The sequence below is a fragment of the Malaclemys terrapin genome, chromosome 4 (genome assembly GCF_027887155.1).
Source record: "Malaclemys terrapin pileata isolate rMalTer1 chromosome 4, rMalTer1.hap1, whole genome shotgun sequence".
NCBI classification, from domain to species: domain Eukaryota; kingdom Metazoa; phylum Chordata; order Testudines; family Emydidae; genus Malaclemys; species Malaclemys terrapin.
The window spans coordinates 144,237,384-144,253,851 of NC_071508.1; the positions used below are offsets into that span (position 1 = coordinate 144,237,384).

At 45.7% G+C, this 16,468-nt stretch overlaps 1 protein-coding gene across 1 annotated transcript in view; it reads left to right on the plus strand.

The window, feature by feature from the left end:
* Positions 1–6,326: 6,326 nt before the first annotated feature.
* The window catches only part of GCH1 (GTP cyclohydrolase 1), a 30,534-nt gene continuing 20,392 nt past the window's right edge, over positions 6,327–16,468 (plus strand). The window contains exon 1 of the mRNA XM_054028169.1: positions 6,327–7,130. Within this exon, the coding sequence (XP_053884144.1) occupies positions 6,794–7,130 (337 nt within the window). The 5' untranslated portion in view covers positions 6,327–6,793. The remainder of the gene's footprint in view (positions 7,131–16,468) is intronic.

A 16,468-nucleotide genomic window follows, 5' to 3' on the forward strand; every position in this document is an offset into this window, starting at 1 on the left:
AGGACATGCAGAGTGAAGGTGACACTTCCCACACAATATATTTGGATAACCTTAACTCTGCCCCTGTAGGGATGACAGTAACAGACGTGGTAAGTTTGTATCTAATAATACATGGAACATTGCCTGCTGAAGTGTATCAGTGGGTTTGTTCCTCCAGAATGTTGAGCCCCAGCAGTAAGTGACTGTTTCTGCCACCTGGCAGTTATGCTTTGTGGGATATTTTTCTTCAGTGTGATGTAACTAATTATATAGAAATAGTGACTAAGGATTGAAAGCACTGTCCCATTTCTCATTTAGTATTAGACAGCCATAGGACTCATTCCCAACTTCTTACAATCCCCTTTCCTGTTCTTAATTGGATAATTTCCTTATGGAAGCTCCAGGAAAGGCAACATTAGTGCCTTGTCTAAACATAGAAGTTATACTGCTTAATGTGAACAGTTCGTCTAGTATGCGTGTGCTTATACAGGTATAGCTTATTCCCATAGAGGAAGGAGATTGATATCCAATATAAGCATGCTTATTTTGGTATAACTGATAGTATCTTTAAAAAATATCGCACTACTGACATAGTTATACTGGTACAAAACTTGTGTGTAGGCCAAGCCCATGGACTCCCAAGCTCTGTTAGTCTTTCATTGTACAGAACACAAGTAATAAAGTCAGCTCAGTGCATCCATTTAGGTCCCTACGGGAACAATAATAAGTATCTGGTGGGCTTTATGGAGGGACTTTTTGGATTATGTGAAATCATAGTCCTGTCTGTTTGTGCTGGACACTGATATAATGGTAGTGTCTATTATGGAAGCATAAAATAGTGATACTCAAGTTTCTCATGGCATCTCAAAGAGGACAGAGTTATGGTTGTCTGGAAGTAATGGAGATGTTACCTTAACATTGCATTTTCTGGCTGTGTCAAGTTTCTGGAGTTAAACTGAGGGTCCTGTAGCACCTTTAAGACTAACAGAAGTATTGGAGCATAAGCTTTCGTGGGTGAATGCCCACTTCATCAGACGCAAGTAATGGAAATTTCCAGAGGCAGGTATAAATCAGTATGGAGATAACGAGGTTAGTTCAATCAGGGAGAGTGAGATGCTCTGCTAGCAGTTGAGGTGTGAACACCAAGGGAGGAGAAACTGCTTCTGTAGTTGGATAGCCATTCACAGTCTTTGTTTAATCCTGATCTGATGGTGTCAAATTTGCAAATGAACTGGAGCTCAGCAGTTTCTCTTTGGAGTCTGGTCCTAAAGTTTTTTTGCTGTAAGATGGCTACCTTTACATCTGCTATTGTGTGGCCAGGGAGGTTGAAGTGTTCTCCTACAGGTTTTTGTATATTGCCATTCCTGATATCTGACTTGTGTCCATTTATCCTCTTGTGTAGTGACTGTCCAGTTTGGCCAATGTACATAGCAGAGGGGTATTGCTGGCACATGATGGCATATATAACATTGGTGGATGTGCAGGTGAATGAGCCGGTGATGATGTAGCTGATCTGGTTGGGTCCTGTGATGGTGTTGCTGGTGTAGATATGTGGGCAGAGTTGGCATCGAGGTTTGTTGCATGGGTTAGTTCCTGAGTTAGAGTTGTTATGGTGCGGTGTGTGGTTGCTGGTGAGAATATGCTTAAGGTTGGCGGGGTGTCTGTGGGCGAAGACTGGCCTGCCTCCCAAGGTCTGTGAAAGCGAGGGATCATTGCCCAGGATGGGATGTAGATCACTAATGATGCGTTGGAGAGGTTTAAGCTGAGGACTGTAGGTGATGGCTAGTGGAGTTCTGTTGGTTTCTTTTTTGGGCCTGTCTTGTAGCAGGAGGCTTCTGGGTACACGTCTGGCTCTGTTGATTTGTTTCTTTATTTCCTTGTGTGACTTCCTTGGACTGAAGGTGAAAAATCCATTGCTATCTACATACTGCACAGACCACAGTGAGAGATTATGCCATACACTATCAAAGAAACTGAGGAACCACCTGATCAGCATCCTATACAACAAACAGAAAAACATAAAGAAAAAGCTCTCCAACCTGGAGACTTTCATAAATAACCAACCCTCCACACAAATGGACTTTACTAAAATAAGACAGGAGATCTACATTACACACTTCACCTCTCTACAAAGGAAAAAGGACCGTAAGCTGTCTAAAATCCTACCTGCCACATGGGGCCACAACAGGGGTACCCCTAACTCACCCAGCAATATCGTTAGTTTATCCAGCTACACACTCAACCCAGCAGAAGAGTCTGTCCTATCTCGGGGACTCTCTTTTTGCCCCAGCACCCCCATGAACATGATACAGTTCTGCAGTGATCTGGAAGCCTACTTTCGCCGCCTCCGACTCAAAGAATACTTTCAAGATAACACTGAACAGCGCACTGATACACAGATACCCTCCCACCAACAACACAGGAAGAAGAACTCCACATGGACTCCTCCTGAGGGTCGAAATGACAGTCTGGACCTATACATAGAATGCTTCCGCCGACGTGCACAGGCAGAAATTGTGGAAGAACAACATCGCGTGCCTCATAACCTAAGTTGTGCAGAACGCAATGCCATCCACAGCCTCAGAAACCACCCTGACATTATCATCAAAGAGGCTGATAAAGGAGATGCTGTTGTCATCATGAACAGGTCTGACTACCAGAAGGAGGCTGCCAGACAACTCTCCAATACCAAATTCTAAAGGCCACTTTCCTCAGATCCCACTGAGGAATACACTAAGAAACTGCACCATCTACTCAGGACACTCCCTACACTAACACAGGAACAAATCAACATACCCTTAGAGCCCCGACCAGGGTTATTCTATCTACTACCCAAGATCCACAAACCTGGAAATCCTGGATGCCCCATCATCTCGGGCACTGGCACTCTCACTGAAGGACTGTCTGGATATGTGGACTCCCTACTCACACCCTACGCCACCAGCACTCCCAGCTATCTCCGTGACACCACTGATTTCCTGAGAAAACTACAATGCATTGATGACCTCCCAGAAAACACCATCCTAGCCACCATGGATGTAGAGGCTCTCTACACAAATGGAATACAAGCTCTGTTCATCCCCTGTAGGAGAGATCTCCCATCCCAGGGATTATGCCCTATCAAGTCGGCTTCAAAAACTGTGCATTGTGCCCACACTCCTTCTCTGTGAGCGGTGAGCACCTGTGGTTTCTGTACTGCCTTGGCGAAGCTCACGTGGTTGCTAGCTGCACCATCTGCCGTTTATTCCTGTCCTGCACATGGGAACTTAGTCTCCACAAGTTCCTCATGGAAGAGGCTATGCGCCCACTTGTGCAATTGGATCCATGACTGGCGTAACTACCAGAGTGGAGTCCATCACTGCCAGGGAGCACCCCTCCATCTACCTCCCGGGCGCTGGGTGCGTCAGTATCACCGAGGTCTGACAAGCCCCACTGTAGCGAGATGGTCTGGTTCCCCGCCGCACCGGAGAGGGACGAGCCCCTCCGGACACCAAAGTTGGTGGAGCCAGCGAGTCCTGCGCCCATCCCCCAGAGGTCAAGGTGCAGGACAGAAAGTATAAAAGCCCAACCCAGGGCTCACTTGAGGGCAGCTGCTGGAGAGGCCAGACGCCTCTGGGCTAGCTCCCTGTTGGGAGACCCCGGCGACCTATGGTGGACCTGAGGACCTGCCTGACCTGCCGATGCCTAATGGCGACTAGTGCCCAGAGGAGCTGCCCAGCCTGCCCCTCGCCAGTTACCCAGAGGACCCCATGGTGTAGCAAGGAGGTGTGGTTCCCTGCCACCTGGAGAGGGATGAGCCCCAGCCAAACATCTCTAGACCTGCCAGGAACATAAGAAACATGGCCATGGACACAAGGGTAGGTCCTATCCAGGACCTGTGCCCCTACCACCAGACAGGCAGAGAGGCAATACTTTGTCCCTTCAAAGGGAGCAGACTTCCTCTTCACCTACCTGCCCCCTAATTTGCTGGTGGTCCACACACCTAGATCTCCTCACACAAGTGCAGGGTTGCCTCCGGCACCCCAACCTCAGCCTGCTCCACCTCATGCAGGTATTTGGACATTGCACATAGACAGGGTGTGCTCCACCCCAATGTGCAATGTCCTCACGCACAGCAGGAGGTCATCCACCAGGACTTGCTGTCAGGCTAAATGGAAACAATTCACTGCTTGGCCTCGCTGCCACCATTACCCACTCCATATCCATTCCTATCCTACTAGACTACCTTCTCCAACTCAAAATGTCGGGCCTTCCCCACAACTCCATCCAGGTCCACCTGACGGTGCTCATGCCTTCCTCCCCCCGATGGACAGTACCTCTGTTGTCACACATCCGACCACTGTTTGCTTCCTCAAAGGTCTGCTCAACACCTTTCCTTCAGTGCTCATACCTACCCCTTAATATTGCTTTTTTTGCCCCCACCAGGACACTCTTTGAACCCCTCGCCATGTGCTCTCCCATCTCTCAGTGAACATGATCTTTTTGGTGGCCATCACATCGGCACGACGAATTAGCAAACTGGCGGCCATGATGGCTGACCCCTCCACACCATCTTCGACAAGGTCTCCTTACACCAGGCCCTTTCCTCGTAGCACATCTCCAAATGGATGTCCCATTGTATTCACGAATGCTACACTGTCTCTAATGTTCCTCCACCTCCTAGAGTCACTGCTCACTCCACGCAGATGCAGATGGAGGACATTTGCCAGGCGGCCAGGTGGAGCTCCGTCCACTCCTTCACTTCTCACTACGCCATTGCCCCAGCAGCAGCTGCGGATGCGGCCATAGGCTGTGCCGTACTACAGACTGTGACTTCTTGCGAGTCTTCACACTCCACACCGATCACTGCTTCCTACTCACCCACTGTTGGGATCCATATAGGGACCATCACTTGAAGAAGAAGAAGAGGAGGTTACTTACCTGTAACTGGAGTTCTTCAAGATATGTGATCCCTATTTGGATTCCAAAACCTTCATCCATCCCTTTTGCTGAGGACTACGCTGCTTAGCCGTAAAGAGGGATACTGGAGCGGTGTCGCCCTGCACGGCCTCTTATAGCCTCGGCTGCAGAGACGAGGACAACACACATGCATGTCAATGGACACTGCTATGAATTATTCCAGTGCATGGCATGCATGCCCACGTTTGGATTCCAAACAGGAACCACACATCTCAAAGAACCTCCATTTACAGGTACGTAACCTCTTTTCAGCCTGTGGTCCACGGCTCCTGGGGCGGGGGGTGTCCGCAAACTGTGTCTAGGATTTCCAAAGGGGGTCCGCATAGGCTGACCAGAAAGCAAATGTGAAAAATCAGGATGGGATGGGAGGTAATAGGAGCCTATATTAGAAAAAGACCCAAACATTGGGACTGTCCCTATAAAATCGGAACATCGGGTCACCCTAGGTCCGCACCTCCATTTTAAATTTTTTAGGGGTGGGCAACTGAAAAAAGGTTGAAAACCACCGAACTAGACCACTCCGCCCCCATTTTCACTTTGAGCAACCAACCCACAACCTTAATCCTGCCCCTAAATATGACCTTGCCTGCACACGCAGACTTCAGTACTAACGTCTTTCTAAAACTGCCAAATGACAAACAATCACTACTACAGAGCATTCATTCACACAACTCTCCTTCAGCATGGCAGAGAAACCTATTGTCGACTACTTGCAATCTGACCCCCCCCCCCCCAACTTCACTTACAGGCAACCAAACCCCACACTGAGCTATGTCTAATGTCACTCATGAAAGCCATGCCAGTTCCCTAATACAGTGCGACCCACAATGAGTTAAGGCTAAAGGGAGGCAGGAGAAGAATTGATGAGTGGAGCGTCCCTAGGGCTGTTGAATGGTTTGACTGCTGCCTACTTTGCTCTTTACTCTCTGTGTGGGTGGGATCTTAGTCAAGGCAGCAACCCTAAGCTAAAGCCAGTCCTCATGGTGTGAATGTTTGTTCTTACGAGGGATGGCGCAATAAGCGGAAATGCTTTATTGTATATTTGCATAATGTGCTGAGCCATTTGCAGTGAAGGGTGAGATCGCTCTTGGAGGGCAGCAGCATTAACTGTACAGGTACCTGGGTCATAAGAACCTGACCATGGGCGTTAGCAGTTTCCCCGTATCAGTGCACTGCAAACAGCCCAGCCCATACAGCTGAAACCAGCAGCTGGATCTAGAGCCAGACTGTACAGACCAAGTACTAAAGACCCTGGTTTGGGGCGTACTAGGGCATCGGCTGCCGAGGCATGAGGCGCCCCCAGGCAGAGCTACCACCCCCACGGCCAGTGACAGCTGGACCCGACCCGACCCGCCCCCAGCGCCTGGGGCGGGGCAGGGAACCTGGTAGGCAGCCGCTGCTTCCGTCTCCTTTATCCCGCGGGCCGTGATCCTCTTATAGGCGGCGGGGCTGCGTGACGCACGGCCCGGGGCGCCCAATGGCAGCGGCGCGGGCCCCGCGACCGGAGCCGGGCGCGCTATAAAGAGAGGGACAGTGCCGGGAAGTGCGAGTGGAAAGTCCTGGACGCGGAGCCCGCAGGTGACCCTGGTCCTACTCGGAGTCCCAGGACGCGGGGACCCCGCTGAATGCACGGACTCCGAGCCCTCTCCCCGGGCCGGGCGCACGGAGACGCGGCACGCCTGGGCGCAGACGCTCCCCTCCCCTGTCCCGGCTGCGGGGCACCCCTTCCCCTCCGGTGCGCACGGACTCCCCCAGCCCCGTACGGGCCCCCTGCCCCCCGGGGGTAGCCTAATTCTCTTCTTCCCAGCCCGATTCCCCCTCAAGTCCCGGGCGCACGGAGCGAGTCCTTAGGCAAATGGAGAAGGGGAAGCTGGAGCAGCCGCCGCGGACGGTGAGCTGCAATGGGTACGCGCTGGAGGAGAAGCAGCCGCCTCCGCCCGCTCCGAGCCGGCCCTTGGAGAAGCCCCGCTACTCGCAGGGCACCAGCTCGCAGTGCCTGGACAACTGGAAGGAGGAAAGGACCCGCAGCGAGGAGGATAACGAGATGAACCTGCCCAGCCTGGCCGCCGCCTATACCACCATCCTGCGCTCGCTGGGCGAGGACCCCGAGCGGCAGGGGCTGCTCAGGACCCCTTGGAGGGCAGCCACCGCCATGCAGTTCTTCACCAAGGGCTACCAGGAGACCATCTCAGGTATGGGAGGTGCAGGGGTGCCCCTGTCATCACTGTGGGTGATGGGTGCAGGTATCCCCCAAACCAGGACATCCCTCATTTATGAGGACCCTGTGGGTGCAGGATGTCTCCACTATCAGGTGACCTGCTGAGATATTTAAGTTGGAGGGTGCAGGGGTCTACTCCAGCAGCAGGAGGGCTAGAGAGGGATTGGAAGATCCAGGGCTATTCCTGGAGGCTAGGGCAAAATAGTGCCCCTGGAAAAAGGCAGAAAGCCTAAAACTTGTGTTAAATCCAGAAAACTTTCCTTATCTTAAAAACTGCACACCGCCTAAAGCAACCCAGCTACTAGAGTAACACATTCAGGACTTCTGACCCTGTCCAGAGGTGAGGAAATACAGGAAAGTTGCCTTCGGTGTCTCATCCATGATGGAATCAAATAGGATGTTTTTTTTCCCCCCAGCCACCCAACTCCAAGGTTTACTTTTGATTTAAGTTGAGTGAAATATCAGCTCCTTGCAGTAGTGGAGCAGACATGTGCTCAATAAATCACTGAGGGAAAACTCACTCTTGAAACACATCACTGCAGTAGCCTTCAAACAAAAACTCTACTTTCTGCTGACTCAAAGAGTGGCCAGCTTAACTAGAGAGAGTGGGGAAACTCCTAGGGGAAAAACATGTGTCATTGATCATGCAGGAAATCAGAGGTTCCTGGTCTGTAGGATGCTTTTAAAAAGGTCTACTTCCTCTTATCAGGTGAGCCTTAATTGGGGGGGGGGGGAGGGAATGTTGTAAGGATCTCATGATGCCTGGAGACTTCAGGATAGGTAGTGAAGGCAATGCCTACCCTGATTTGACTGAAGTAGAGTATATTTACCAGGGTTGCTGAACACATCTGACAGTTTTGTCTACCTGGTCCCAGATATTGCCAGTTTTCACTGCGTCATGCAGTGTGGGTTTTTTGCTTTTTGAAAGCTTGTGCGCTTTTTTTTTTAACCCTGTTGGCTCAGTTGTCTGAGACTTGTGTAGATTTTTAGGTTTGCCCATCGGCTTTGAGGTGATAAGCAAGCCAGAGTAAGCAAATTTAATAGAAGCCTCCATGATCTTGTTTTCCTTAAACAGTTTATACACTGAAATCTCTGATGTAACTTAACTATTGTCTCCTGACTGCTCCACCATAATATTGTCAGTTTAGTGCTACTTTACATTGACTTATCCAGGGTGTAGGTGAGAAACAGTGCTTTCTCAATATTCCTTCTTTTTTAGTCCCTAACCTTGCAAACTATTTGCAGCTAAATTTTCCAGGTGTCAGCTTTAAACTCAAATAGTGCTGACTGGGCTAAGCAAGAAGAGTATTGAGGTGCACATGCACCAACACACACCCATCTAAACTCTCTGGTTAGAGACCGATTTTTACAATACCTGTACAGCATCTAGACCAATAGGGCCCTAACCTGAATGGGGACTCTAAATGCCACTTAACACAAATAATAGTACAAGGGTTTGAAAATCTCACTGCTGCTCACCAGTCTCAAGTGAGTACATGGTAGATTAGCAATTTCTGTAGGATTCAAGTGTCCCCTTTTGCAAAGGACCAAATATAAGCAAATGTAATTGTCTTCTACAGTCTACAGCTCCACTGTCTACTTTTGTTCATAGCATTGTCAAGCAGCAGCATCGTGAAACTAACCAGATCATGGTCAGTTTCATGGCTGCTATCCAGACCCTTATGTTGTCAGTGACACAGTCAGGACCTGTGCCCATGGCATACTGTTGCTGAATGGGAAAGATGAACCACAGCAGAGGCAGCAGGTACTGGTATTCTTCGCAAGGGAGGAGAAACTAAAAAAAGAGACTGGAGGAGGAAGTGTCTCTCCTTCTCTCGTACCAAACCCATTGCTGCTTGAAGGGACAAAAGCCATCTCCTCCTTTCCAGTAGCTAGAGGCACATGGACTCTTACAGTAATTGCACCCGGTTCATTATGTGAAAATGGAGGCACCCTAAAGGGTTCAGTAACAGCACCTTGCCCACAGCCATGTGTGGCATATGGGACTGCACATCTCATTAGGCTATTGCCCTTGGACTTCACTAGTGGAACATTTCACCGTTGCCTTTCACTAGTGCATTTAGTCCTTCAGCTTATAGGTATCTGCTACACTTTTCAAACCTGGTTTATACTCACAGACTTATGCCTCGTTCTCCCCCTCCCCCCCTTCTTGACGAGGGGTCAAAGAGTTAGCTGAGCAAATATATAGATTGTAACTATATGTGTGTAACTTTCCTGACAGTCTTGCTTTATTTCTTATTCTGTAAGAACACTGCCTAGGCAGAAAACCTTGATTTTTATGAATGGAAAGTGTGGAAGTTCCAAATCAATAATTTAAAAAAAGCAAGTAAAACTCTGTCGCAAATAAAAACTTATCTGCATGCTAGTGCTGAATGCTGGGTCCCTGAGAGAGGTGTACGGATATGGGGACTTACCTGGCTGTAACTCAAAGGCACCTCAAAAAGAGCTAGTTATTACAAGCAGCAAGGTGCAGAAAGATAAACCTGGTGATGGGGGAGGGATAGCTCAGTGGTTTGAGCATTGGCCTGCTAAAGCCAGGATTATGAGTTCAATCCTTGAAGGGGCTAGTTGGGGATTGGTCCTGCTTTGAGCACGGGGGTTGGACTAGATGACCTCCTGAGGTCCCTTCCAACCCTGATATTCTATGTCTACAGCCCACTTCAGAGCTCCCAGTCAGCTCCTAATTTTCCTCTTATCACCCTGCCTGCTGCCTGGTAGATGGTTCTCATTTATCTGGCTACAGGGCATCAGCCCGGGACCAACATGTAAAGTCAACTGAGACGTTCCAGGATAGCCATCTGTCTCTTCTCTGTGCCAGTGTCTAAACCCCACTCCTGTGGGCAACATCCATGGGAACTGACCTGATTTCTAGCTCATTCAGTAGCACTTCATCCCCACTATGCCACCTGCTGCCCGGTGGATTCTGTTAGAACTCTGAGTGGGCTGTCCCCATCCCCTATCTCACTAGGTCACAGAACTCCACTCCCTAGTGTGGTGTCCTAGGGGGATTGGGGGAGGCTGCATTGCAGCAAGGTGTGTAAACTATTAGTTGCTTGCTGCTGACTCTTTTTTTAAAACCGAGGGGATCCCTTTGGGGATCAGTCATAGAGTGGGTGGCACGGAGCTTTGGAGGATGGCAGGGAAAAAAAAAACTTCACGGAAGAGCCCGTTGGGGCAATTTTCTGGCAGCCCCTCACATAAGGAGTGTCCTCCACGCTCTGAAGACGTGTTCGTGGACAGAAGGGCAGAACTGGGTCAAACCATCTTGCAGACGCTTCTGCATCATAACCAGCCTTTAGAAGTGATGTGGCTATTTGTGGCTTTATTTTTGGACTAACTATTTTTCAAAGGCAAAATGAGGCTGCAGTGTGAATATGGTGCTCATTTTCCCCCTCCCCCCATCATAAGGGGAAGCATCATCATTTTCCAGTCGCTCCTCTCCTCTTCTCCTCCCCCATCCCCACTCCCCCAACGAACAACACCTCTTGTTTGCCAATTGAAGGCAGACAGTCCTTCTCTCCCCCACCCCTCATTGGTTAGGTTGGAGAGGAAACAGTTGTGGCTGGGGGTGAAACCTGTGGTTACCTAGCAAAATGTGAAGTTGCTGAGAGGACCTAGACTTCGGAGCTGACACTGATTTAACCTCCATAACATAGATCCTTAAATGCAGTTATAGTAAGAAAGTTTTTTGTTTTTTTTTAATATAGCACCTATGTATACCTAAACACTTTGGGGCAGGGACTGTCTTACTGTTCTTGTACAGCTCCTAGCACGATGGGGCTTTGATCTGGTTGGGGCATCTAGTCCCAGCTGTAATACACAGAGTGCTGATACCATCTTGTCACACTCACACTTCTGTGGCTGTGGACAGCCAAATCCGAGGAAGGAATTCAAATAACTACAAATAGTCCAAGTGTATGCCATATGACAATAGTGTTTTAAAATCACAGATCTGAGTTTCTGTATTTCTAATTATACAACGGGATGTGTGATAGCTTTTATTTCTAAAGAAATCGTGTTTAGTTTGCTGTAAAGATCCTAGAGAAAATTCTGATGTTCAATAAACTTGGATATCAAACTTAGTGAAGACCATATAGAGACTGTAAGGTCAGGAGACGTACACAGTATAAAACGCGTGCAAATGTATAAAATGTTCAGCTTAACTCAGTCTAGAAATGAAAATTGGGGGGTCACATTACTTTGTCTATTTAATTGCCTGAGTGCTATATATTGGTTTTGAATTCTGAGTTGGCTGAAAGAGGTGGGCAAAATCCGGAGTTTTCTGGCTAGCTATTGGCTGTGCCTCTGAGTCTCCTTACCTGCCGTGCAGCCGCCTCCATCTCACCTGATGAATCCAGAAAGGAGAAAGCAGGAGAGCTGTGAATGCAAGATCACATTGTGTATGACTGGCATTTTCCAAAGCTCATGTTTTAATGAATTTCGATTGTACATTGTCCTCTGCCATTAGTATTTTCAAAGGTTGGCCCACAAAGGAGAGAAGTACTGTGGTTTTGTCCTATTTTGTTTCTTTAGAAAGACCTGGAAGGCCTTAAGTATTTTTCTGCTTGGAAACTTATTCTCCTTTTTGAAATAGCAGAAACATTTAATCTTCTTGTCTTTGTTGTAAGACTTCAGTGATTCAAGAGTGGATTGGGAGATTTTTAACCTTAACTGAAAAGCTTTTTAGCAAAGCGCTTTCTTTTGATGTTTTTTGGTTTTAGCAACTATTTAAAAAAAAATTGGAACTATATAGATAAAACTGCCATGCTGTCTGGAGTGGTTCATGACCTTGAGTGTGAACCTCAGGGAAAACTGTCAAAAAGCAGGGCAGAGACCCCAAACTGGTTGTGTGTTCTAGAATTAGATTTCACCAACCCAGTAACAAATGTGAACAACTGTCACGTCTCACCATGGACTCATAGACAGTCCCCTTGGGCACTCCAGTCTATCTTGCCACTCAGTGATAATTCTATCACTTAGTGATAATTGGTTGCCATATGCCAATGGTAATCTTTTTTTTTTTGTCAAGGTCCAGACTCCAGAGAAGAAAATACAAAAATAATAACAATAATGATGATAAGTAAATAGATTTCACGGTCCATTCAAAAGCATCTGATGGTCCAGATTTGGCCTGCGGTCTGCCTATTGACTACCCCGTCATACACCAAAGATCACAAAAGATTCAAGGTGCTTCCAGTCCCAAGAGACCCAGTCACATACTTCAGGTCCATTTGTACCTCATATCTCACACCAAAGACAAAGCTTGTAGCCAATCCTATAGTAAACTGACTAAGGATTTATTAACTAAGAAATGAGTTATTGACAGGTTAAAGTAGGCAAACGTATATCAACAAATGAGTTATTGTCTATGGTTTTAAAAGGTGACAGAGCAGTAGTATCCTGTCAGCACTAGATGTCTTTTAGGACTAACCCAGGCTGAGCCTGGAGATCTCTGCTTCTGTTTCCTAGCTCCAGCCCTGTGAGAGTCCAAACAGCAAAGAGAGAATTTTCTTGTGTCCCTGTTTTATCCCCTTCTTCCAGCATTCAAGCCAATGGGATGGGCTTTCTTGCAGGTACCACCTTCATGGATGTGAGGGGGCCATTAACCAAGCCTTTGTACTGTGATGTTACACAATGGTCCATTTAGTTTTGATAGCCCTCAATGGGTGGTGGACCATTCCTCCTGGGTGGGGCCAGGTCTACGCTACAGTATGTTACTTGGGTTGTGAAAAATCCACATCCCTGAGCAACGTACTTACACCAACCTAACCCCCCTCCCCGCCCCCGTGTAGACAGCTATGTCAACAGGAGAACGTCTCCTGTCAACATAGCTACTGCCTCTCGGGGAGGTGGATTAACTATGCTGACGGGAGACACTCTCCTGTCAGCACAGGAGTATCTTCTCTAAAGCGCTACAGTGGCACAGCTGCGTTGGTGCAGCATTTTAAGTGTAGACCTGCCCTACGTTCACAGAGTCAGAGCAAGAATTTTTACAGTTATGGAGCAAAACTTCCATATCATCTTATAGATGGGATAGTAAAAATTATGCATGCAACAATTTACAAGCATCCCATACAGTCTAAACGCTAAACACATTCTTCTAAATCTAATACCTACCGTGGACAATGCTAACATACAGGTGAGCTGATCTGGTTTCAGCTGATGCCTACAGCTTTGGCAAGAGCTGGCACCTGGTTTGTCAGTGTCACAATTACCTCCCCTTGAGTAATCAAGTTTCACTTCCTTGATACCAGTGATACATTAAACCTACTATTTTTTTCATAGTCTGCCTGTGCTAGGGAGACAAGACATGGCTTTCTGGCAATGTAGGGAGGAGAAGAAAACACAGTTTGCCAAATTCAAGCCTCTGTAAATCATAAAAGAGAAAAATAGGGTAAAGGTCAACTTTTTTGCCTCGTTTATAGGTTACCTTTGAGACTACCACTGTATACTTCCATGGCCACTTTGGTAATGATGACTGTAGTGGTGTGTCCCGGCTTACTTCACCTATGCTTGTATTTGGTATTTATGTTCTGCAGTTATAGATTATTGTGCTTTAGTTAGCACAACAAGAAGAACAATTCTAACAAGCATCTAATTTTGATTCTAGTTTATGCATTGGGCCTTGCTTTGGAGTAAACGATTCTATACAGGTGATCTGTATTAGCTTGTTCTAGACTTATAGAAATGAGCTCTTATCTTATCTCTGACTTTTCCCCCAGTGATATGGCATCAATGAAAAGCAAATATAAAAATATCAGCACTCCAACCTGAAGTGAAATGGCCATCTGTAAAAAAACATTCTTTTTAAACAAACTTCCTGAGGCAGTCAAGGTTAGATTAAAAACTGGATTAAAATCCTGTTTTAAATTGAATTCATTAAATAACATTTCTCACAAGACATAATCAGAGGGAGGGTCTGTTTCTCTGCTAAATGGTTCTTGGAATAAACTTAATGTAAAAAATTGTACATTTAGTTAGATTTTCCATAAATAAAAGTAAAGCTGGGTAGTCTGTCAGTAGCTGGTTGTCTTTAATTCAGTGTTTGTATATCTGCTTCAGACTACCTGTCAAAAGTTCCCTGTTGTGTTGTGGGAGAGGAGGGGGACTCCTTTTATTACTTAAACTTCCTTGGAGGCTGGTGTCTGTAAGGCTGTTATATACTTGGTAATGTTTGATAGTTTAACAGTGCAAATTTAAGAAAAAGCACATAATAAATGAACAAGAATAAGTGGAAATATCATGTGGCAGGCTAACACTAAATTCTAACTAGAATTCTAAGTCTTCAGATTTTCTGAAATAACTTTTGGTAATTTAAATAGAAGGGTGAGCATTCTGAAATGGTGAACTTCAACAAAGCTGATTTTAAAAGATGAGCTGTAACTACTGGTAGTTGGTTCTTGCCCAGCAATCCCAGAGCAAAAACCAAACATTGGCATGAATAAATACCAGGCATTTGCAGAAGGAAAATAACTTGTTTACATTTGAATATTGAAGCATTTTAAATAAAACAACATGTTCATTAAGGGCTGCAACTACTGTAAAAACAGTGCTAGTCACGCATATCAAAAGCCTTGCACACCTTTTGTTGAACAGAACAGTCCTAATATATGGTGATACATTCAGTTTGTCTTTCTGCTAAAGACAATGTGTTAACTTTGGGCTGCCTCAAAGGTATTAAATGAAGAATCTTTATTTGAATTTAAAAAAACAACCCTCATGACCTACAGTTGCACATATTTTTAGATTCAATTGTTCAGTAGTCCTACTTTCCTGGACATTTGTTTTGGTTCAAACTGTTACACTTGTGACTTTTGTTTTCATTTAACCGTAATTACTCAGTGACCCTGTACTATAGATCTCTCATTTTAAGGCAAAACCAATAACATCTGGCATTATGCCCAGCACCAACAGACTAATGTCTATCAAATTGTGTACGGCTTGGATTTCTTGGGCTTTCGGATGGAGAATACTGAATAAATACCACCTTACTGCTATTTTCCTCATCTTTTGTCTGTGGATTTGGTATTTTAACTGGTGACAGTGGTGAGGGGAAATTCATAAGTTCCCAAAGCTTGGTTGGTTTGCTGAGGAGTGTCCTTGCTAAACATCACAATGTAAAAATAGAGAGTCTGAAGCTTAAACAAACAGACTGTTTGATCAGCCAAACCACCCTTTTCTAAAAGATGGTCGGTTACTCCATTCTGTTTCTGTTATTGGAGACAAAAGGTGTATTGCTAGATCTTAGTCCACAAACAATCTGTTTGGAATTAAACATCATTTGTAATGTACTGGGCTAGATGGATCAAATAACATAAGTTTTCAAAGGCTGGTTTTCACACAGACCTACACTGTTGTTTTCAAAACCAGTAAATTTCCAGGGGTGCATATGGTTTGTTATGAAAACCAGTAATATCAATTAACTTTTCTTGTGGGGACGCTTTCTTTGTTGAGCATGGTTACATAATAGGATCAACTTTCTGCCCCCCCCCTGGACTATTGCACTAAGTCTCCAGGCTTTTTAACCACTTTTTCTCACTATTAATGCCCTCAAATTGCACTTGTTTGGCAAAAATTCTTTCGCTTTTAGATATTAACTTAATTTTTTTAACCCCTTTATCTGTTTTGAGAATCCTCCTCATTAAAGACTTGTTTGCACTTATGCTGCCTTTCTAGTCCATTGTTTCAAACGTCTCTACCTTCCATCTCTAGTTCAATTTTTAATGGTTCCCATGATATTATGGTAACGTTATGAAAACCTTTACTGAAATCTTGATGCATTTTAATGAGACTCCATAATCCTGCTTTCCCTCATATTAATAAATGTATCAGTAAAAGACCAATTTAAGAATTTTGAAATCTTAGTTACATCTGAGAATCTGTAATAACTGTGATCTTTCATATGAATAGACTCCAATCTCATGCTGTATGCAGAATACATTGATAGGAAACCAAATGAATCTGTTCCAATGACACGCAATAATGTTATTTAACTGATTTTTACTTTCCTTCTCTTTTTTGCCTTTTTAATATATCAAATAGGCATTAAATTATTCTTCAAACTTTGCTTTTGCTAACTGAGGGATTAGCTCTCGTTTCTGAAACAATTAATTCCATCTGGGGTTGAGCACACAGTTCTAGTCCTTATGAGAGATGGTAATGACAGACAAACTTTTATAAGAACCCTGTAGGTAAGATTTCTTCCTTTAGTTTCAACTCGCATATATTCCTGCCGAGTTGAAACTAATGTGGATTTGATGACTATTTAATCCTTGTATTGCTTCCTTTTTA